The sequence below is a fragment of the Oncorhynchus tshawytscha genome, unplaced genomic scaffold (genome assembly GCF_018296145.1).
Source record: "Oncorhynchus tshawytscha isolate Ot180627B unplaced genomic scaffold, Otsh_v2.0 Un_contig_2462_pilon_pilon, whole genome shotgun sequence".
In the NCBI taxonomy this organism is placed as follows: domain Eukaryota; kingdom Metazoa; phylum Chordata; class Actinopteri; order Salmoniformes; family Salmonidae; genus Oncorhynchus; species Oncorhynchus tshawytscha.
The window spans coordinates 13,830-37,011 of NW_024609503.1; the positions used below are offsets into that span (position 1 = coordinate 13,830).

At 45.8% G+C, this 23,182-nt stretch overlaps 1 protein-coding gene across 1 annotated transcript in view; it reads right to left on the reverse strand.

The window, feature by feature from the left end:
- pold1 (polymerase (DNA directed), delta 1, catalytic subunit) overlaps positions 1-23,182 on the reverse strand; it is a 38,133-nt gene that overhangs the window by 4,059 nt on the left and 10,892 nt on the right. Inside the window, exons 9-25 of the mRNA XM_042315557.1 lie at positions 22,055-22,221; positions 21,840-21,944; positions 17,307-17,447; positions 15,701-15,811; positions 15,362-15,553; positions 15,171-15,259; positions 13,538-13,654; positions 12,335-12,448; positions 9,447-9,594; positions 8,159-8,254; positions 7,906-8,043; positions 6,887-7,062; positions 4,865-5,017; positions 4,577-4,679; positions 4,323-4,455; positions 3,101-3,214; positions 1,338-1,342 (exon numbers count right to left, since the gene is read on the reverse strand). Of these exons, the coding sequence (XP_042171491.1) occupies positions 1,338-1,342; positions 3,101-3,214; positions 4,323-4,455; positions 4,577-4,679; positions 4,865-5,017; positions 6,887-7,062; positions 7,906-8,043; positions 8,159-8,254; positions 9,447-9,594; positions 12,335-12,448; positions 13,538-13,654; positions 15,171-15,259; positions 15,362-15,553; positions 15,701-15,811; positions 17,307-17,447; positions 21,840-21,944; positions 22,055-22,221 (2,102 nt within the window). The remainder of the gene's footprint in view (positions 1-1,337; positions 1,343-3,100; positions 3,215-4,322; positions 4,456-4,576; positions 4,680-4,864; positions 5,018-6,886; positions 7,063-7,905; positions 8,044-8,158; positions 8,255-9,446; positions 9,595-12,334; positions 12,449-13,537; positions 13,655-15,170; positions 15,260-15,361; positions 15,554-15,700; positions 15,812-17,306; positions 17,448-21,839; positions 21,945-22,054; positions 22,222-23,182) is intronic.

The window sequence follows — 23,182 nt, forward strand, 5'->3', positions numbered from 1 at the left end:
TGGTGGGGCCGCACGGCAAGGCCCTTGTCACACCGAAGTGACTAAAATCCTAAAGTACTCTGCCTAGCCAGGGGACGGGATAGAGGCTTTTACTGCAGGCGACGGGCAAAGTCAGCACCGTGACACAGATTAACAGAACAGGGTTGATATTAGTTCCTAATGAACAGGACCCAGATTAACAGAACAGGGTTGATATATTGGTGCCCAATGAACAGGACCCAGATTAACACAACAGGTTGATATATTAGTTCCTAATGAACAGGACCCAGATTAACAGAACAGGGTTGATATATTAGTTCCTAATGAACAGGACCCAGATTAACAGAACAGGGTTGATATATTAGTTCCTAATGAACAGGACCCAGATTAACAGAACAGGGTTGATATATTAGTTCCTAATGAACAGGACCCAGATTAACACAACAGGTTGATATATTAGTTCCGAATGAACAGGACCCAGATTAACAGAACAGGGTTGATATATTAGTTCCTAATGAACAGGACCCAGATTAACAGAACAGGGTTTATATATTAGTTCCCAATGAACAGGACCCAGATTAACAGAACAGGTTGATATATTAGTTCCTAATGAACAGGACCCAGATTAACAACAGGTTGATATATTAGTACCTAATGAACAGGACCCAGATTAACAGAACAGGGTTGATATATTAGTTCTTCTTGAACAGGAAATAACACACAGGGTTGCTAGTTCCTAATGAACAGGACCCAGATTAAAGCAGAGATTACAAATCACGCAGTTTTGTGATTTCAAAACACAGTTTTGTACAACTAACCTAACACACAATTCAGTCCCATTGAAAATCCTATTTTCCCTAACCCATACCCTAACCTTAAGCCCCCTAGAAATAGCATTTGACCTTGTGGGGACCAACAAAATGTTTGTTTGTTTACTATTCTTGTGGCATAGTTAAACACGTACACAAAGAGGACGTATTAGTGGGAACACACAGCCGCTGTAACATTATGGATTAGTGGGAACACAGCTACAGTAAAAAGAGGACGTATTAGTGGGAACACAGCTACAGTAGAAAGAGGACGGATTAGTGGGAACACACAGCTACAGTAGAAAGAGGATGGATTAGTGGGAGCACACAGCTACAGTAGAAAGAGGACGGATTAGTGGGAACACACAGCCACAGTAGAAAGAGGATGGATTAGTGGGAACACAGCTACAGTAGAAAGAGGGATTAGTGGGAACACACAGCCACAGTAGAAAGAGGATGGATTAGTGGGAGCACACAGCTACAGTAGAAAGAGGACGTATTAGTGGGAACACACAGCCACAGTAACATTATGGATTAGTGGGAACACACAGCCGCTGTAACATTATGGATTAGTGGGAACACACAGCCACAGTAGAAAGAGGATGGATTAGTGGGAACACAGCCACAGTAGAAAGAGGACGGATTAGTGGGAACACACAGCCACAGTAGAAAGAGGATGGATTAGTGGGAGCACACAGCCACAGTAGAAAGAGGACGTGGGATTAGTGGGAACACACAGCCACAGTAGAAAGATGATGGATTAGTGGGAACACACAGCTACAGTAGAAAGAGGATGGATTAGTGGGAACACACAGCCACAGTAGAAAGAGGATGGATTAGTGGGAAACACAGCCACAGTAGAAAGAGGATGGATTAGTGGGAACACACAGCCACAGTAGAAAAGTATGGATTAGTGGGAACACACAGCCACAGTAGAAAGAGGATGGATTAGTGGGAACACACAGCCACAGTAGAAAGAGGACGTATTAGTGGGAACACAGCTACAGTAGAAAGAGGACTGATTAGTGGGAACACACAGCCACAGTAGAAAGAGGATGGATTAGTGGGAGCACACAGCCACAGTAGAAAGAGGACGGATTAGTGGGAACACACAGCCACAGTAGAAAGAGGACTGATTAGTGGGAACACACAGCTACAGTAGAAAGAGGACTGATTAGTGGGAACACACAGCCACAGTAGAAAGAGGATGGATTAGTGGGAACACACAGCCACAGTAGAAAGAGGATGGATTAGTGGGAACACACAGCCACAGTAGAAAGAGTATGGATTAGTGGGAACACACAGCCACAGTAGAAAGAGGATGGATTAGTGGGAACACACAGCCACAGTAGAAAGAGGATGGATTAGTGGGAACACACAGCTACAGTAGAAAGAGGGTGGATTAGTGGGAACACAGTAGAAAGAGGGTGGACAGCCACAGTAGAAAGAGGGTGGATTAGTGGGAACACAGCTACAGTAGAAAGAGGGTGGATTAGTGGGAACACAGCTACAGTAGAAAGAGGGTGGATTAGTGGGAACACAGCTACAGTAGAAAGAGGGTGGATTAGTGGGAACACAGCTACAGTAGAAAGAGGGTGGATTAGTGGGAACACAGCTACAGTAGAAAGAGGGTGGATTAGTGGGAACACACAGCCACAGTAGAAAGAGGATGGATTAGTGGGAACACACAGCCACAGTAGAAAGAGGATGGATTAGTGGGAACACACAGCCACAGTAGAAAGAGGACTGATTAGTGGGAACACACAGCCACAGTAGAAAGAGGGTGGATTAGTGGGAACACACATCCGCAGTAGAAACAGGTTGGATTTGTGGGAACACACAGCCACAGTAACATTATGGATTAGTGGGAACACACAGCCACAGTAAGAGGGTGGATTAGTGGGAACACACAGCCACAGTAGAAAGAGGGTGGATTAGTGGGAACACACAGCCACAGTAGAAAGAGGGTGGATTAGTGGGACACACAGCCACAGTAGAAAGAGGGTGGATTAGTGGGAACACATCCACAGTAGAAACAGGTTGGATTTGGGAACACACAGCCACAGTAGAAAAGGGATGGATTAGTGGATTAGTGGGAACACACAGCCACAGTAGAAAGAGGATGGATTAGTGGGAACACACAGCCACAGTAGAAAGACGGTAGGGGATGGATTAGTGGGAACACACAGCCACAGTAGAAAGATGGATTAGTGGGAACACACAGCCACAGTAGGGGGTGAAAGAGAGAACACACACCGCAACAAACAAATACATGATTTACACACACACAGTACATTATTACTCTCTCTCACCATCGTCCTTCAGCACTGCTCTGCAACCAATACAGGCGCTCCTCTTGGTGGCAAAGGCCATGAGCCCCCCCACCCTGGAGGTCAACACTGTCTTACAGCGCGTGTGATCCCCCTCTGAAACACACATCAAATCAACTTTATTACTGCAATTAGTCTAATAGCAGCAGCAGTCATGGTGTGTTTGTAGTGTGAGTGACAGGGCGTAGAGAAAGGAAGAGACCCTGTGTGTGTGTGTGTGTGTGTGAGAGGGCCAAGAGAAAGGAAGAGACCCTGTGTGTGTGTGTGTGTGTGTGTGTGTGTGTGTGTGTGTGTGTGAGAGGGCCGAGAGAAAGGAAGAGACCCTGTGTGTGTGTGTGTGTGTGTGTGTGTGAGAGGGCCGAGAGAAAGGAAGAGACCCTGTGTGTGTGTGTGTGTGTGTGTGTGAGAGGGCCGAGAGAAAGGAAGAGACCCTGTGTGTGTGTGTGTGTGTGTGTGTGTGTGTGTGTGAGAGGGCCGAGAGAAAGGAAGAGACCCTGTGTGTGTGTGTGTGTGTGTGTGTGAGAGGGCCGAGAGAAAGGAAGAGACCTGTGTGTGTGTGTGTGTGTGTGTGTGTGTGACAGAGGGCCGAGAGAAAGGTAGTGTGTGTGTGTGTGTGTGTGTGTGTGAGAGGGCCGAGAGAAAGGAAGAGACCCTGTGTGTGTGTGTGTGTGTGTGAGAGGGCCGAGAGAAAGGAAGAGACCCTGTGTGTGTGTGTGTGTGTGTGTGTGTGTGTGTGTGTGTGAGAGGGCCGAGAGAAAGGAAGAGACCTGTGTGTGTGTGTGTGTGTGTGTGTGTGTGTGTGTGTGTGTGTGTGTGTGTGTGTGTGTGTGTGTGTGTGAGAGGGCCGAGAGAAAGGAAGAGACCCTGTGTGTGTGTGTGTGTGTGTGTGTGTGTGTGTGTGAGAGGGCCGAGAGAAAGGAAGAGACCCTGTGTGTGTGTGTGTGTGTGTGTGTGTGTGTGTGTGTGTGTGTGTGTGTGTGTGTGTGACAGAGCGTAGAGAAAGGAAGAGACTGTGTGTGTGTGTGAGAGGTCCGAGAGAAAGGAAGAGACCCTGTGTGTGTGTGTGTGTGTGTGTGTGTGTGTGTGTGTGTGTGTGAGAGGGCTGTGTGTGTGTGTGAGAGAGAAAGGAAGAGACCCTGTGTGTGTGTGTGTGTGTGTGTGTGTGTGTGTGTGTGTGTATATGCGTGTGTGTGTGCTGACTCACTCAGTAAGACGCTCTCTGCTTTGCTCTCTCCCAGGATGGGCTCAAAGATGCGGAGCAGTGGCTTGGAGAGCTGTTGTTCCAGGTAGTACTGGGTGTCAATGGGAATGTTGTTCTCCAGAACATAGATTGGATCCTACACACACAATAGTAATGATTTGTGTGAATGTTAATGAATGTATACCTTTACACGACACACCGACAATCACATGAATATTTCCAATAGCCTCCAATAGACAGACACACACAGTTCTAACCTCAGACTTCATGTATGCTGCTACTCCTTTGGCAGCTTTGATGATGACATAGGGAACTCTGTCTCCCAGTTGGGGGGCGCTACCTGCGTCTCTCTTCTTCATCCTATAGAGGTGAGGGGTCAGAGGTTATCAACTGGTAACAAGGGTAAAACAACAACTTATTTGGATGGGCTTCCATCAACCGTTCCCATCCAGCCATTACAATGAGCCTTTCCACCCCATTTCTCCCTGTACCAGCCTCCAATGTTCCTCCTCTCTCTGTGCCTCTCTCCATCTCTCCCTCCTTACCTCTCAGCCAGCTCCACATGCGCCTGCTTGGCAGCGTACTCCTGGGCTGTGCGGGTCAGCTCCTTGGTGATAACCAGCTGGCTGATGTCGATGCGGTTACACAGCAGGTCAGAGATCACCTCTTTGGCGTGGGCCACCGCACCCTGGGGATCTCTGTGTAGAGAGACCAGGAGGGAGGGTCGAGAGACCAAGAGGGAGGGTCGAGAGACCAAGAGGGAGGGTCGAGAGACCAAGAGGGAGGGTCGAGAGACCAGGAGGGAGGGTCGAGAGACCAGGAGGGAGGGTCGAGAGACCAAGAGGGAGGGTCGAGAGACCAAGAGGGAGGGTCGAGAGACCAAGAGGGAGGGTCGAGAGACCAGGAGGGAGGGTTGAGAGACGAGTAGGGGAGTGAAGGAGGGTAGAGAGATGAAGGAGAAAAGGAGCAGTCATTTATTTGATTTATTTAACCAGGTTAGTCTTGTTGAAATAAAACTTTTTCAGGGGGCCTGGACCAAGACAGAAGCAACATCAGATTCAGACATGACATCAACCAGACAAAACTTACATCAATACAACAAGCAGCATGTCAGTAACAAACATGTACACAACACAAATATCTAGATTGTTGTCCAATATTCTGAAATGTTCTGCAGCGGCAAATGAAAACAAGTTTCTTATTGGACACGTTCAGATCATGCCTCCCAGTTTCACTCTGTTACAGACCTACTGAACAGGACCAGTCTACCAGAATGTTCTAGATGGTACCTACCCGTCTATCAGAATGTTCTAGATGGTACCTACCCGTCTATCAGAATGTTCTAGATGGTACCTACCCGTCTATCAGAATGTTCTAGATGGTACCTACCCGTCTATCAGAATGTTCTAGATGGTACCTACCCGTCTATCAGAATGTTCTAGATGGTACCTACCCGTCTATCAGAATGTTCTAGATGTTACCTACCCGTCTATCAGAATGTTCTAGATGGTACCTACCCGTCTATCAGAATGTTCAGAATGTTCTAGATGGTACCTACCCGTCTATCAGAATGTTCAGAATGTCTATCAGAATGTTCTAGATGATCAGAATGTTCCACCTACCCGTCTATCAGAATGTTCCTGATGGCACCTACCCGTCTATCAGAATGTTCCTGGTGGTACCTACCCGTCTATCAGAATGTTCTAGATGGTACCTACCCGTCTATCAGAATGTTCTAGATGGTACCTACCCGTCTATCAGAATGTTCCTGATGGCACCTACCCGTCTATCAGAATGTTCCTGATGGCACCTACCCGTCTATCAGAATGTTCCTGATGGCACCTACCCGTCTATCAGAATGTTCCTGGTGGCACCTACCCGTCTATCAGAATGTTCCTGATGGCACCTACCCGTCTATCAGAATGTTCCTGATGGCACCTACCCGTCTATCAGAATGTTCCTGATGGCACCTACCCGTCTATCAGAATGTTCCTGATGGCACCTATCAGAATGTTCCTGATGGCACCTATCAGAATGTTCCTAGATGGTACCTACCCGTCTATCAGAATGTTCTAGATGGTACCTACCCGTCTATCAGAATGTTCTAGATGGTACCTACCCGTCTATCAGAATGTTCCAGGTGGCACCTACCCGTCTATCAGAATGTTCCTGATGGCACCTACCCGTCTATCAGAATGTTCCTGGTGGTACCTACCCGTCTATCAGAATGTTCTAGATGGTACCTACCCGTCTATCAGAATGTTCTAGATGGTACCTACCCGTCTATCAGAATGTTCCTGATGGCACCTACCCGTCTATCAGAATGTTCCAGGTGGCACCTACCCGTCTATCAGAATGTTCTAGATGGCACCTACCCGTCTATCAGAATGTTCTAGATGGTACCTACCCGTCTATCAGACTGTTCTAGATGGTACCTACCCGTCTATCAGACTGTTCTAGATGGTACCTACCCGTCTATCAGAATGTTCTAGATGGTACCTACCCATCTATTAGAATGTTCTAGATGGTACCTACCTGTCTATTAGAATGTTCTAGATGGTACCTACCTGTCTATCAGAATGGTCTGCAGGCAGGTATTGATCAGATTGGCCACCAGGGTACAGTTGTCTCTGCGGACCGTCTCGATACCCTTGCAGTCCATCTTGTCGTGAGTGTCGGCGCTTGAGGAGAAGTAGAGGCCTGCGTAGCGCTTCTTGTTGATCAACAGATAGGGGTAGTACACCTGAAGGGAGGAGAGAGGAGAGAGAGAGAGAGGAGAGAGAGACGAGAGGAGAGAGAGAGAGAGAGAGAGAGAGAGAGAGAGAGAGAGAGAGAGAGAGAGAGAGAGAGAGAGAGAGAGAGAGAGAGAGAGAGAGAGAGAGAGAGAGAGAGAGAGAGAGGAGAGAGAGAGAGAGAGAGAGAGAGAGAGAGAGAGAGGAGAGAGAGAGAGAGAGAGAGAGAGAGAGAGAGAGAGAGAGAGAGAGAGAGAGAGAGAGAGAGAGAGAGAGAGAGAGAGAGAGAGAGAGGAGAGAGAGAGAGAGAGGAGAGAGAGAGGAGAGAGAGGAGAGAAGAGAGAGGAGAGGAGAGAGAGAGAAGAGAGAGAGGAGAGAGAGAGCGATAAGAGGGAGTTTAACTAGTCTTTATTTGACCATAGAAGGAGCTCATAGTAGCCTCGGGTCAAGTCCAATAGGGAGAAGAGAGGAGAGGAGAGAGTATGGATGTTAGTTATTTGACCATCCAAGAGAGGATGAGCATAGCTTTTTTCCAGACTAAACAAAAGACAAAGTAGTACAAGCTAGCTTGCTCTAGCACTTGACCTGGGTTATGTTCATTCGGGAACACTGTCGATGAAACATAAAAAATTATGTTTTTCCTAATTGGACAACTCCAGGTTGTACCCATATAATTAAATAATATAATTTAGTATTTTAATAGGGTCTCCGTGGTAGTACCTTCTGGTTTCATCATTTCCCCCCCATGGGTTAGGGTTTTCAAACAATAGTTTCACTCCGTTTTAAAACGTTTCCTATCAACTGAACATGACCCAGGGCTATTAGCAACTGTGTTTTAAATGGTGAACTGGTACCTTCTCAAACTCCAGTTTGATGGGAGGGGTGAAGTGGGAGGAGACCCACTCTGCCGCCTCCCTCCCAACCTCCATGGCCCTGCTCACAGTGTCCACGCCCAGTTTGACCATGACGGAGTCCGTGTCCCCATAGATGACCTGACACACACACAGACAATCAAGGAGGGTTGTGAAAGTAGAACAACTAAAAAGAGAAGAAAAAGAAAGGACAGGTTAGGATGATGTAACGACTGTCCTTCTCCTCTCCTCTCACCTTGGCATCGGCTTGGTAACCGTTGGCGGTGGTGTACTTGGATTCCACCAGCTGTTTAGTCTGCTCAATCATCTGTCTGCCAAACCCAGTAACACTCTGGAAACACAGGGAGGGGTTAGGAACACTGGGAGAGGTTAGGAACACTGGTGACACTCTGGAAACACAGGGAGGGGTTAGGAACACTGGGAGAGGTTAGGAACACTGGTGACACTCTGGAAACACAGGGAGGGGTTAGGAACACTGGGAGAGGTTAGGGACACTGGTGACACTCTGGAAACACAGGGAGGGGTTAGGAACACTGGGAGAGGTTAGGAACACTGGTGACACTCTGGAAACACAGGGAGAGGTTAGGGACACTGGTGACACTCTGGAAACACAGGGAGAGGTTAGGAACACTGGGAGAGGTTAGGGACACTGGTGACACTCTGGAAACACAGGGAGAGGTTAGGGACACTGGGAGAGGTTAGGGACACAGGGAGAGGTTAGGGACACAGGGAGAGGTTAGGAACACTGGTGACACTCTGGAAACACAGGGAGAGGTTAGGGACACTGGGAGAGGTTAGGGACACTGGTGACACTCTGGAAACACAGGGAGAGGTTAGGACACTGGGAGAGGTTAGGAACACTGGTGACACTCTGGAAACACAGGGAGAGGTTAGGAACACTGGTGACACTCTGGAAACACAGGGAGAGGTTAGGAACACTGGGAGAGGTTAGGGACACTGTGAGAGGTTAGGAACACTGGTGACACTGGAAACACAGGGAGAGGTTAGGGACACTGGTGACACTCTGGAAACACAGGGAGAGATTAGGGACACTGGGAGAGGTTAGGGACACAGGGAGAGGTTAGGGACACAGGGAGAGGTTAGGGACACAGGGAGAGGTTAGGGACACTGGGAGAGATTAGGGACACTGGGAGAGGTTAGGGACACAGGGAGAGGTTAGGGACACTGGGAGAGGTTTGGAACACAGGGAGAGGTTAGGGACACTGGGAGAGGTTAGGGACACAGGGAGAGGTTAGGGACACAGGGAGAGGTTAGGGACACAGGGAGAGGTTAGGGACACTGGGAGAGGTTAGGGACACAGGGAGAGGTTAGGAACACTGGGAGAGGTTAGGAACACTGGTGACACTCTGGAAACACAGAAGTCTGAAGACTTCTGTGTTTGGCTGGGTATGTAAATACAAACAGGACATTGTCTGGAGTCCTACAGCTCCACTGGCCTGGGGTCCTGGTCCCAGTTTCCACTTTGAGGCACTATGCTTGAGGAAACTGGTCAGGGTGCTCACCTGTGAGATCTCAAGGCAGGGCAGCTTGCCCACCTGAGCCCCTGTAAAGCCATAGACTGAGTTGGCGCTGATTTTGAGAGCGAGCTGTCGACCATCAAGGACCTGTTTCTTGAAAGGATCCGTTTCCTTTTTCAGCTCCGCTTTGGCCCTGAAGACATCGAAAGGGGGTCAGAAATAACAACCACCACAACAACTTTCATTTGTTAAGCCCTGTTCATTCCCTGTTTGTTAAGCACTGTCTATTCACTGTTTGTTAAGCACTGTCTATTCACTGTTTGTTAAGCACTGTTCATTCACTGTTTGTTAAGCACTGTTCATTCACTGTTTGTTAAGCCCTGTTCATTCACTGTTTGTTAAGCACTGTTCATTCACTGTTTGTTAAGCACTGTTCATTCCCTGTTTGTTAAGCACTGTTCATTCCCTGTTTGTTAAGCACTGTTCATTCACTGTTTGTTAAGCACTGTTCATTCACTGTTTGTTAAGCACTGTTCATTCACTGTTTGTTAAGCCCTGTTCATTCACTGTTTGTTTGTTCATTCACTGTTTGTTAAGCCCTGTTCATTCACTGTTCATTCATTAAGCACTGTTCATTCCCTGTTTGTTAAGCACTGTTCATTCACTGTTTGTTCACTGTTCATTCCCTGTTTGTTAAGCACTGTTCATTCACTGTTTGTTAAGCCCTGTTCATTCACTGTTTGTTAAGCCCTGTTCATTCACTGTTTGTTAAGCACTGTTCATTCACTGTTTGTTAAGCACTGTTCATTCACTGCTTGTTAAGCACTGTTCATTCACTGTTTGTTAAGCACTGTTCATTCACTGTTTGTTAAGCACTGTTGATTCACTGTTTGTTAAGCCCTGTTCATTCACTGTTTGTTAAGCCCTGTTCATTCACTGTTTGTTAAGCACTGTTCATTCACTGTTTGTTAAGCACTGTTCATTCACTGTTTGTTAAGCCCTGTTCATTCACTGTTTGTTAAGCACTGTTCATTCCCTGTTTGTTAAGCACTGTTCATTCACTGTTTGTTAAGCACTGTTCATTCACTGTTTGTTAAGCACTGTTCATTCACTGTTTGTTAAGCACTGTTCATTCACTGTTTGTTAAGCACTGTTCATTCACTGTTTGTTAAGCACTGTTCATTCCCTGTTTGTTAAGCACTGTTCATTCACTGTTTGTTAAGCACTGTTCATTCCCTGTTTGTTAAGCACTGTTCATTCACTGTTTGTTAAGCACTGTTCATTCCCTGTTTGTTAAGCCCTGTTCATTCACTGTTTGTTAAGCACTGTTCATTCCCTGTTTGTTAAGCACTGTTCATTCACTGTTTGTTAAGCACTGTTCATTCACTGTTTGTTAAGCACTGTTCATTCCCTGTTTGTTAAGCACTGTTCATTCACTGTTTGTTAAGCACTGTTCATTCCCTGTTTGTTAAGCACTGTTCATTCACTGTTTGTTAAGCACTGTTCATTCCCTGTTTGTTAAGCACTGTTCATTCACTGTTTGTTTGTTCATTCCCTGTTTGTTTAGCACTGTTCATTCACTGTTTGTTAAGCCCTGTTCATTCACTGTTTGTTCACTGTTCATTCCCTGTTTGTTAAGCACTGTTCATTCACTGTTTGTTAAGCACTGTTCATTCACTGTTTGTTAAGCACTGTTCATTCACTGTTTGTTAAGCACTGTTCATTCCCTGTTTGTTAAGCACTGTTCATTCACTGTTTGTTAAGCACTGTTCATTCACTGTTTGTTAAGCACTGTTCATTCACTGTTTGTTAAGCACTGTTCATTCCCTGTTTGTTAAGCCCTGTTCATTCACTGTTTGTTAAGCACTGTTCATTCCCTGTTTGTTAAGCACTGTTCATTCACTGCACTGTTCATTCACTGTTTGTTAAGCACTGTTCATTCCCTGTTTGTTAAGCACTGTTCATTCACTGTTTGTTAAGCACTGTTCATTCCCTGTTTGTTAAGCACTGTTCATTCACTGTTTGTTAAGCACTGTTCATTCCCTGTTTGTTAAGCACTGTTCATTCACTGTTTGTTAAGCACTGTTCATTCCCTGTTTGTTAAGCACTGTTCATTCACTGTTTGTTAAGCCCTGTTCATTCACTGTTTGTTAAGCACTGTTCATTCCCTGTTTGTTAAGCACTGTTCATTCACTGTTTGTTAAGCACTGTTCATTCACTGTTTGTTAAGCACTGTTCATTCCCTGTTTGTTAAGCACTGTCTATTCACTGTTTGTTAAGCACTGTCTATTCACTGTTTGTTAAGCACTGTTCATTCACTGTTTGTTAAGCACTGTTCATTCCCTGTTTGTTAAGCACTGTCTATTCACTGTTTGTTAAGCACTGTTCATTCCCTGTTTGTTAAGCACTGTTCATTCCCTGTTTGTTAAGCACTGTCTATTCACTGTTTGTTAAGCACTGTTCATTCCCTGTTTGCATGGACTGACTTTTGTCCAGGATGAATTGGTTCATACACAACTCAGCTTTGGTCACTTGACGGCACAAGAGTTGAATTATCTTTTGTGCGAGTGAAATGGGTTAGGAGCACACTTAAAATGTCAGAAATCTACAAGAACCACCTGTCATCCCCAGGCCATCTTTTGGCCATTACATGTATGTAACCTTTATCTAAGCCCCATAGAGAAACAAGACTATTTGGCAAGGGAGCCCTGCATCTCAAGACCAGCAAGCAATTACACATTAAGTTACAAACAGAAACAGTTCAATCAAGACAGGAAACACAAAGCAAACAAACCCAAAATTATAAAAGGAATAGTCTGCATAAAGACAGCCCTCATATACTCTATAGCAGTGTTACTGATCCTAGATCAGATTGAGAAACCTAGGAGATGTGCATAGACCCTCGTTTCAGCTGACTCCAGGTCAGTGCTTACTTCTTCCTGGCAGAGAGCAGGTCCTCCAGGATATCAGGCAGAAGTCCCTTCCTCACCGAGCTCTTAACAAACAAGTCTCCTGTGGGAGTCTTGATGAAGTCCTCTGGGGTCAAACTAAGGAGACAAGACACCCATGTCACTTACAAAATCAACATAGGTCGACCAATCAAGGATGCAGTCATACAAAACTGGCTGAGGTTCTCACAGCCACCTGTTGCAGAGCCCTGCCGTAGCTAGATTAGGGTTGGAATGAAAACCTACAGGAGGGTATCTCTCCAGGAACAGGGTTGGAGTTAAAACCTACAGGAGGGTCGCTCTCCAGGAACAGGGTTGGAGTTAAAACCTACAGGAGGGTATCTCTCCAGGAACAGGCTTGGAATGAAAACCTACAGGAGGGTATCTCTCCAGGAACAGGGTTGGAGTTAAAACCTACTACAGGAGGGTATCTCTCCAGGAACAGGCTTGGAATGAAAACCTACAGGAGGGTATCTCTCCAGGAACAGGGTTGGAGTTAAAACCTACAGGAGGGTATCTCTTCAGGAACAGGGTTGGAGTTAAAACCTACAGGAGGGTAGCTCTCCAGGAACAGGGTTGGAGTTAAAACCTACAGGAGGGTCGCTCTCCAGGAACAGGGTTGGAGTTAAAACCTACAGGAGGGTATCTCTCCAGGAACAGGCTTGGAATGAAAACCTACAGGAGGGTATCTCTCCAGGAACAGGGTTGGAGTTAAAACCTACTACAGGAGGGTATCTCTCCAGGAACAGGCTTGGAATGAAAACCTACAGGAGGGTATCTCTCCAGGAACAGGGTTGGAGTTAAAACCTACAGGAGGGTATCTCTTCAGGAACAGGGTTGGAGTTAAAACCTACAGGAGGGTAGCTCTCCAGGAACAGGCTTGGAATGAAAACCTACAGGAGGGTAGCTCTCCAGGAACAGGGTTGGAGTTAAAACCTACAGGAGGGTATCTCTCCAGGAACAGGGTTGGAGTTAAAACCTACAGGAGGGTCCTCTCTTCAGGAACAGGGTTGGAGTTAAAACCTACAGCAGGGTATCTCTCCAGGAACAGGGTTGGAGTTAAAACCTACAGCAGGGTATCTCTCCAGGAACAGGGTTGGAGTTAAAACCTACAGGAGGGTATCTCTCCAGGAACAGGGTTGGTGAGCCCTGGTTAGTGAAACAACACAACAACAGTGACTCTCTCACCCCAGCTTCTCCGCTGAGCCCTTCTGAAGCAGGGTGGTGTAACAGAGGTTGTGGGCCATCATGATGGAGGGATACAGGGAGGAGAAATCCAGGGTGGCGATGGGGACGCTGTAGTATCTGGAGAACCCAGAGAGAGAGAGATTACTTCAACTTGATGTTTTTACCCACATAGCAGTCATAGACAGTGAAATACATAAAGGGACCACAATGGAAATAAGTCATTGACTTTACTGTGTGATCGCTGACAGCATGTATGTACTGTGTGTATATTTGTTGAACTGTCAGATAAACATCTAATCAATCTTAGATTACATTAATACACAAACAAAACATTCAAGCTAAAATCACAAGTAAAAACCATGTCCTCGGATGGGGCCACAGTGTCTCCTGACCCCTCCTGTCTCAGCCTCCAGTATTTATGCTGCAGTAGTTAATGTGTCGGGGGCTAGGGTCAGTTTGTTATATCTGGAGTACCTCTCCTGTCCTATTCGGTGTCCTGTGTGAATCTAAGTGTGCGTTCTCTAATTCTCTCTTTCTCTCTCTCTCTCTCTCTCGGAGGACCTGAGCCCTAGGACCAAGCCCCAGGACTACCTGACATGATGACTCCTTGCTGTCCCCAGTCCACCTGACCGTGCTGCTGCTCCAGTTTCAACTGACCTGAGCCCTAGGACCATGCCCCAGGACTACCTGACATGATGACTCCTTGCTGTCCCCAGTCCATCTGACCGTGCTGCTGCTCCAGTTTCAACTGTTCTGCCTTATTATTATACGACCATGCTGGTAATTTATGAACATTTGAACATCTTGGCCATGTTCTGTTATAATCTCCACCCGGCACAGCCAGAAGAGGACTGGCCACCCCACATAGCCTGGTTCCTCTCTAGGTTTCTTCCTAGGTTTTGGCCTTTCTAGGGAGTTTTTCCTAGCCACCGTGCTTCTACACCTGCATTGCTTGCTGTTTGGGGTTTTAGGCTGGGTTTCTGTACAGCACTTTGAGATATCAGCTGATGTACGAAGGGCTATATAAATAAATTTGATTTTGATTTGATGTCAGAACACACCCTAAAACACAGAGCAGTGTTACTCACCCTTTCTCTGTCTCAATGACTGTAACTCCAGTAGTCTTCAGAGCAGTGTTACTCACCCTGTCTCAATGACTAACTCCAGTAGTCTTCAGAGCAGTGTTACTCACCCTGTCTCAATGACTGTAACTCCAGTAGTCTTCAGAGCAGTGTTACTCACCCTGTCTCAATGACTAACTCCAGTAGTCTTCAGAGCAGTGTTACTCACCCTGTCTCAATGACTATAACTTCAGTAGTCTTCAGAGCAGTGTTACTCACCCTGTCTCAATGACTATAACTCAGTAGTCTTCAGAGCAGTGTTACTCACCCAGTCTCAATGACTAACTCCAGTAGTCTTCAGAGCAGTGTTACTCACCCTGTCTCAATGACTATAACTTCAGTAGTCTTCAGAGCAGTGTTACTCACCCTGTCTCAATGACTAACTCCAGTAGTCTTCAGAGCAGTGTTACTCACCCAGTCTCAATGACTATAACTTCAGTAGTCTTCAGAGCAGTGTTACTCACCCTGTCTCAATGACTAACTCCAGTAGTCTTCAGAGCAGTGTTACTCACCCTTTCTCTGGCTCAATGACTGTAGCTCCAGTGTAGTCTTCACCTCCCTCAGGCTTCACCACTGGCATGACCAGCCCCTGTTTCATTGCCTAACACGCACACAGAGTTGACATCATTTTCTCGGTCCCAAACATTTAGGTGAGAACGTGTGTTCTAGGAATGTGTATTGAGAGAAAGAGTGTGTGTCTCACCTGCCGCAGTAGCTGGGACACCACTTTGATCTGCTGGCCTCTGGAGAGCAGGTAGGTGAGGGGAACCCCGGTGACTCTGGCCATCTCCATGTAGTTGATCACACACATCAGCTTCTGCAGCAGACGCAGGGGCAGGTAGGCATCCTTCAGGCAGTACACTGCCAGGCGCCTCCGGGTCTGCTCATTACCATTCTGGGATAGAAGGACGACAGGGAGGGAAAGAGAGGAAACATGAATGAGACGCTGTCAGTATCTGGGGGAAAGTCCTAATAGGTACTAATAGGCCTCCACTTGACAGAAAGTGAGGAGAGAGAAGAGAGAGAGCAGAGAGAGATGTACCTGCAGATCTGTGATGATAGAATGCTGAACATCCTCCTTTTGTTCTTGCAGGAAGTGGAAGCTGACGGCGTTGAGTGTGTATGAGCGCAGTTTGTAGTCCCTCAGCAGCACCTGAAGGACACACATGAACAGATCCAGTCAGTCAGACAGAACACTTGGACCAGTCAAAACAGTCTGTAGTCAGAACAGAACCCTTAGAACAACAGAACAGTTTGTAGTCCCTCAGCAGCACCTGAAGGACACACATGAACAGATCCAGTCAGTCAGACAGAACACTTGGACCAGTCAAAACAGTCTGTAGTCAGAACAGAACCCTTAGAACAACAGAACAGTCTATAGTCCCTCAGCAGCACCTGAAGAACCCACATGGACAGATACAGTCAGTCAGACAGAACACTTGGAACAGTCAAAACAGTCTGTAGTCAGAACAGAACCCTTAGAACAACAGAACAGTTTGTAGTCCCTCAGCAGCACCTGAAGGACACACATGAACAGATCCAGTCAGTCAGACAGAACACTTGGAACAGTCAAAACAGTCTGTAGTCAGAACAGAACCCTTAGAACAACAGAACAGTCTGTAGTCCCTCAGCAGCACCTGAAGGACCCACATGGACAGATACAGTCAGTCAGACAGAACACTTGGAACAGTCAAAACAGTCTGTAGTCAGAACAGAACCCTTAGAACAACAGAACAGTCTGTAGTCCCTCAGCAGCACCTGAAGGACCCACATGGGCAGATAGTCAGTCAGACAGAACACTTGGAACAGTCAAAACAGTCTGTAGTCAGAACAGAACCCTTAGAACAACAGAACAGTCTGTAGTCCCTCAGCAGCACCTGAAGAACCCACATGGACAGATACAGTCAGTCAGACAGAACACTTGGAACAGTCAAAACAGTCTGTAGTCAGAACAGAACCCTTAGAACAACAGAACAGTCTGTAGTCCCTCAGCAGCACCTGAAGAACCCACATAGACAGGTCCAGGGGCATAGAGTTACAGGCCTCATCTTTGCATGTATTCCATTATGGAGTCTGTCCATAGGAATCCCCACTCAATTGACTGCTTTAAGATCATGGAAGCTCTCAATGGCAATGTCCACGCAAAAACATGAATCCATGATGAGTCTAACTATGGTCCAGGGTCAGTCAGACAAAACATGCATCCATGATGAGTCTAACTATGGTCCAGGGTCAGTCAGACAAAACATGAATCCATGATGAGTCCTCTAACTATGGTCCAGGGTCAGTCAGACAAAACATGCATCCATGATGAGTCTAACTATGGTCCAGGGTCAGTCAGACAAAAACATGCATCCATGATGAGTCCTCTAACTATGGTCCAGGGTCAGTCAGACAAAACATGCATCCATGATGAGTCTAACTATGGTCCAGGGTCAGTCAGACAAAACATGCATCCATGATGAGTCTAACTATGGTCCAGGGTCAGTCAGACAAAAACATGCATCCATGATGAGTCCTCTAACTATGGTCCAGGGTCAGTCAGACAAAAACATGCATCCATGATGAGTCTAACTATGGTCCAGGGTCAGTCAGACAAAACATGCATCCATGATGAGTCTAACTATTGTCCAGGGCGGGCCAGTTACCTGGAGCAGGTCAAACTGAACTCGTCCCTCCATGTTGAGGATCTTGTTCTCTCTGCGGCCCATCTGTTTGCTCTGGAAACTAGAGTCTCTCAGGACTGACTTGATGCCCTGTACTCTGCCCAGGTAGGGGAACAGCTTGACCTGGAATCAGACATATCAATCAAATACATCTTGGAACGCACTTTTAGAAAGCCACAGAGTGCATCACAGACACCCAGCCTAAAACCCCAAAGAGCAAGAGACACAGAGTGTATCACAGACACCCAGCCTAAAACCCCAAAGAGCAAGAGACACAGAGTGCATCACAGACACCCAGCCTAAAACCCCAAAGAGCAAGAGACACAGAGTGCATCACAGACACCCAGCCTAAAACCCCAAAGAGCAAGAGACACAGAGTGCATCACAGACACCCAGCCTAAAACCCCAAAGAGCAAGAGACACAGAGTGTATCACAGACACCCAGCCTAAAACCCCAAAGAGCAAGAGACACAGAGTGCATCACAGACACCCAGCCTAAAACCCCAAAGAGCAAGAGACACAGAGTGCATCACAGACACCCAGCCTAAAACCCCAAAGAGCAAGAGACACAGAGTGTATCACAGACACCCAGCCTAAAACCCCAAAGAGAGACACAGAGACACCCAGCCTAAAACCCCAAGAGCAAGAGCACAGAGCATCACAGACACAGAGAGCAGAGCAGCACAAGACACAGAGACAGAGACACAGAGCACAGCAGACACAGAAGCACAAAGAGACACAGAGAGACACAGAGGCAGACAGAGGCAGACAGCACAGAGACACAGAGACACAGAGGCAGAAGCACAGAGACACAGAGAGACACAGAAGCACAGAGACACAGAGGCAGAAGCACAGAGACACAGAGGCAGAAGCACAGAGACACAGAGGCAGAAGCACAGAGACACAGAGGCAGAGAGACACAGAGCAGACACAGAGGCAGAAGCACAGAGACACAGAGGCAGAAGCACAGAGACACAGCAGAAGCAGAGACACAGAGGCAGAGAGCAGAAGCAGAGAGAGGCACAGAGGCAGAAGCACAGAGACACAGAGGCAGAAGAAGACACAGAGGCAGAGAGACACACAGAGGCAGAAGACACAGAGGCAGAAGCACAGAGGCAGAAGCACAGAGGCAGAAGCACAGAGGCAGAAGCACAGGGACACAGAGACAGAAGCACAGAGACACAGACATCACTCCAGATGTCTCTTTCCATGACTTTAATAGTGGACAGACATGGCAGGTAGGAGAGACAGCCACGCTACTCCATCAGCCTTTTTAAAGGTCATTGTTTATGAAAACAACATTTTTGTGAATTTCATTTGAGGAAGATCCAATTATTATTTTTGGGGCCTAATTAAAATGCATTTCTTAGCGTCGAAGGTTTGTGTGCGAGTTGTTTTTTGGGTCGGACCAAAATCATTGCTGTTTTGGGGATCTCTAGTATCTTATAGGGCAGCTGTTTAGGCCCCTTACCTTTTTCTATCTTTACTAAACGACATGCCACTGGCTCTGAGTAAATGACTCAACACTACACACGTCAGCTACTACAGCAACTGAAATGACTGCAACAATTAACAAAGAATGGGTGGCAAGAAATACGTTTGTCCTAAATATTTAAAAACTAAAAGCATTGTATTTGGGACAAATTGATGAGATTCACTAAACCCTCAACCTAAATGACATCTCGTAATGAATGTGGTAATGAGCAAGTTGAGACTAAACTGTCATGGTCAGAACATATTGATACAACAGTAGTTAAGATGGGGAGAAGTCTGTCCATAAAAGCACTGATCTACCTTCTTAACAGCACTATCAACAAGGCAGGTCCTACAGGCCCTAGTTTTGTCGCACTTTGACTAGTGTTCAGTCGTGTGGTCAGGTGCCACAAAGAGGGACTTAAGGAAATTGCAGTTGGTTCAGAACAGGGCAGCACGGCTGGCCCTTAAAAGAACACAGAGCCAACATTAATGACATGCATGTCAATCTCTCCTGGCTCAAAGTGGAAGAGAGGTTGTCTTCATCACTACTTGTTGTTGTAAGAAGTGTTGACTAGCTGAATGTACAGAGGTGTCTGTTTAAAATACTAGAACAAAGCTTGGACACCCATGCATATCCCACAAGACATGCCACCAGGGGTCTCTTCACAGTCCCCAAGTCCAGAACAGACTATGGGAGGCACACAGTACTACATAGAGCCATGACTACATGGAACTCTATTCCACAGTACTACATAGAGCCATGACTACATGGAACTCTATTCCACAGTACTACATAGAGCCATGACTACATGGAACTCTATTCCACAGTACTACATAGAGCCATGACTACATGGAACTCTATTCCACAGTACTACATAGAGCCATGACTACATGGAACTCTATTCCACAGTACTACATAGAGCCATGACTACATGGAACTCTATTCCACAGTACTACATAGAGCCATGACTACATGGAACTCTATTCCACAGTACTACATAGAGCCATGACTACATGGAACTCTATTCCACAGTACTACATAGAGCCATGACTACATGGAACTCTATTCCACAGTACTACATAGAGCCATGACTACATGGAACTCTATTCCACAGTACGACATAGAGCCATGACTACATGGAACTCTATTCCACAGTACGACATAGAGCCATGACTACATGGAACTCTATTCCACAGTATTACATAGAGCCATGACTACATGGAACTCTATTCCACAGTATTACATAGAGCCATGACTACATGGAACTCTATTCCACAGTATTACATAGAGCCATGACTACATGGAACTCTATTCCACAGTATTACATAGAGCCATGACTACATGGAACTCTATTCCACAGTATTACATAGAGCCATGACTACATGGAACTCTATTCCACAGTACGACATAGAGCCATGACTACATGGAACTCTATTCCACAGTACTACATAGAGCCATGACTACATGGAACTCTATTCCACAGTACGACATAGAGCCATGACTACATGGAACTCTATTCCACAGTATTACATAGAGCCATGACTACATGGAACTCTATTCCACAGTACTACATAGAGCCATGACTACATGGAACTCTATTCCACAGTACTACATAGAGCCATGACTACATGGAACTCTATTCCACAGTACTACATAGAGCCATGACTACATGGAACTCTATTCCACAGTACTACATAGAGCCATGACTACATGGAACTCTATTCCACAGTACTACATAGAGCCATGACTACATGGAACTCTATTCCACAGTACTACATAGAGCCATGACTACATGGAACTCTATTCCACAGTATTACATAGAGCCATGACTACATGGAACTCTATTCCACAGTACTACATAGAGCCATGACTACATGGAACTCTATTCCACAGTACTACATAGAGCCATGACTACATGGAACTCTATTCCACAGTACTACATAGAGCCATGACTACATGGAACTCTATTCCACAGTATTACATAGAGCCATGACTAGATGGAACTCTATTCCACAGTACGACATAGAGCCATGACTAGATGGAACTCTATTCCACAGTACGACATAGAGCCATGACTACATGGAACTCTATTCCACAGTACGACATAGAGCCATGACTACATGGAACTCTATTCCACAGTACGACATAGAGCCATGACTAGATGGAACTCTATTCCCAGTCAGGTACCTGATGCAGCAGTAGAATCAGATTTAAACAGCAGGATATAAATACAGTGGGACTGTGAAGACATGCACATACATTGAAATATTGTTGAATGGTGGTATTATTCCTTCTGTACTGTACATTTTGTACTGTAGATAAGTAGTGGTGTAATAATGTTATATGATGTACTGTTTTATATATATTATTTTATAAGTAAATGTAAGTGGTTTCTAGTATCTTATGACAGGCAGGTACAGCTCCAGTAGTTAGACTGACAGGCAGGTACAGCTCCAGTAGTTAGACTGACAGGCAGGTACAGCTCCAGTAGTTAGACTGACAGGCAGGTACAGCTCCAGTAGTTAGACTGACAGGCAGGTACAGCTCCAGTAGTTAGACTGACAGGCAGGTACAGCTCCAGTAGTTAGACTGACAGCCAGGTACAGCTCCAGTAGTTAGACTGACAGGCAGGTACAGCTCCAGTAGTTAGACTGACAGGCAGGTACAGCTCCAGTAGTTAGACTGACAGGCAGGTACAGCTCCAGTAGTTAGACTGACAGGCAGGTACAGCTCCAGTAGTTAGACTGACAGGCAGGTACAGCTCCAGTAGTTAGACTGACAGCCAGGTACAGCTCCAGTAGTTAGACTGACAGGCAGGTACAGCTCCAGTAGTTAGACTGACAGGCAGGTACAGCTCCAGTAGTTAGACTGACAGGCAGGTACAGCTCCAGTAGTTAGACTGACAGGTCCACATACAACAAGGCAATATACAACAAATACTGCATCAACAGACATTGATCTGGCAGGTTAGACTTAGAATCTGGACGTTCTGATTCTAGAAGTTTCCATAGAACCATGGCCAGTCTGTCTGTACTGACCTTCAGGGTAGCTGCTCTGTTCAGCAGGTAGGGAAGGTCAAAGTTCTGGATGTTGTACCCAGTGATGATGTCTGCATCCACTGTCCTCACAAACTCAGCCCAGCTCTGCAGGGGGAAAACAAAGAGGCAATCAGGGGGGAACCTCCACTGCTGTTGGTCTTAAAGCAGCCAAGCTCAACTCCCCACAAGTGTGTTTGTGTGTGTGTTTATGTTACCTGTAGTAACTGGCTCTCTTTAGTAAAGCACAGGACCTGGGAGCCCACGATGCTGGAGCAGGACTGGAGGGTGAAGACGGTGCGGATGAAGGGTTCCTTCTCTCCCTGTCGCTGCACCATGGAGGCTATCTGGATCACTGGGTCTTTCTCTGCCTCTGGAAAAATCCCTAGAAGAAGACAAGAGAGTTGGGCCAACCTTTAGAACAGTGAAAACTGTTCTGATCCTAGACATTCAGTTACATAGAACAGTGTCAATTCTCCTCATGTCATGTAAACGGGGAGCTAACATGGCTGTCATAGAATGTTGTAGTGTCATGTAAATGAAGAGTTAACATGGCAGTCATAGAATGTTGTAGTGTCATGTAAATGAAGAGTTAACATGGCTGTCATAGAATGTTGTAGTGTCATGTAAATGAAGAGTTAACATGGCTGTCATAGAATGTTGTAGTGTCATGTAAATGAAGAGTTAACATGGCTGTCATAGAATGTTGTAGTGTCATGTAAATGAAGAGTTAACATGGCTGTCATAGAATGTTGTAGTGTCATGTAAATGAAGAGTTAACATGGCTGTCATAGAATGTTGTAGTGTCATGTAAATGAAGAGTTAACATGGCTGTCATAGAATGTTGTAGTGTCATGTAAATGAAGAGTTAACATGGCTGTCATAGAATGTTGTAGTGTCATGTAAATGAAGAGTTAACATGGCTGTCATAGAAATGTTGTAGTGTCATGTAAATGAAGAGTTAACATGGCTGTCATAGAATGTTGTAGTGTCATGTAAATGAAGAGTTAACATGGCTGTCATAGAATGTTGTAGTGTCATGTAAATGAAGAGTTAACATGGCTGTCATAGAATGTTGTAGTGTCATGTAAATGAAGAGTTAACATGGCTGTCATAGAATGTTGTAGTGTCATGTAAATGAAGAGTTAACATGGCTGTCATAGAATGTTATAGTGTCATGTAAATGAAGAGTTAACATGGCTGTCATAGAATGTTATAGTGTCATGTAAATGAAGAGTTAACATGGCTGTCATAGAATGTTGTAGTGTCATGTAAATGAAGAGTTAACATGGCTGTCATAGAATGTTATAGTGTCATGTAAATGAAGAGTTAACATGGCTGTCATA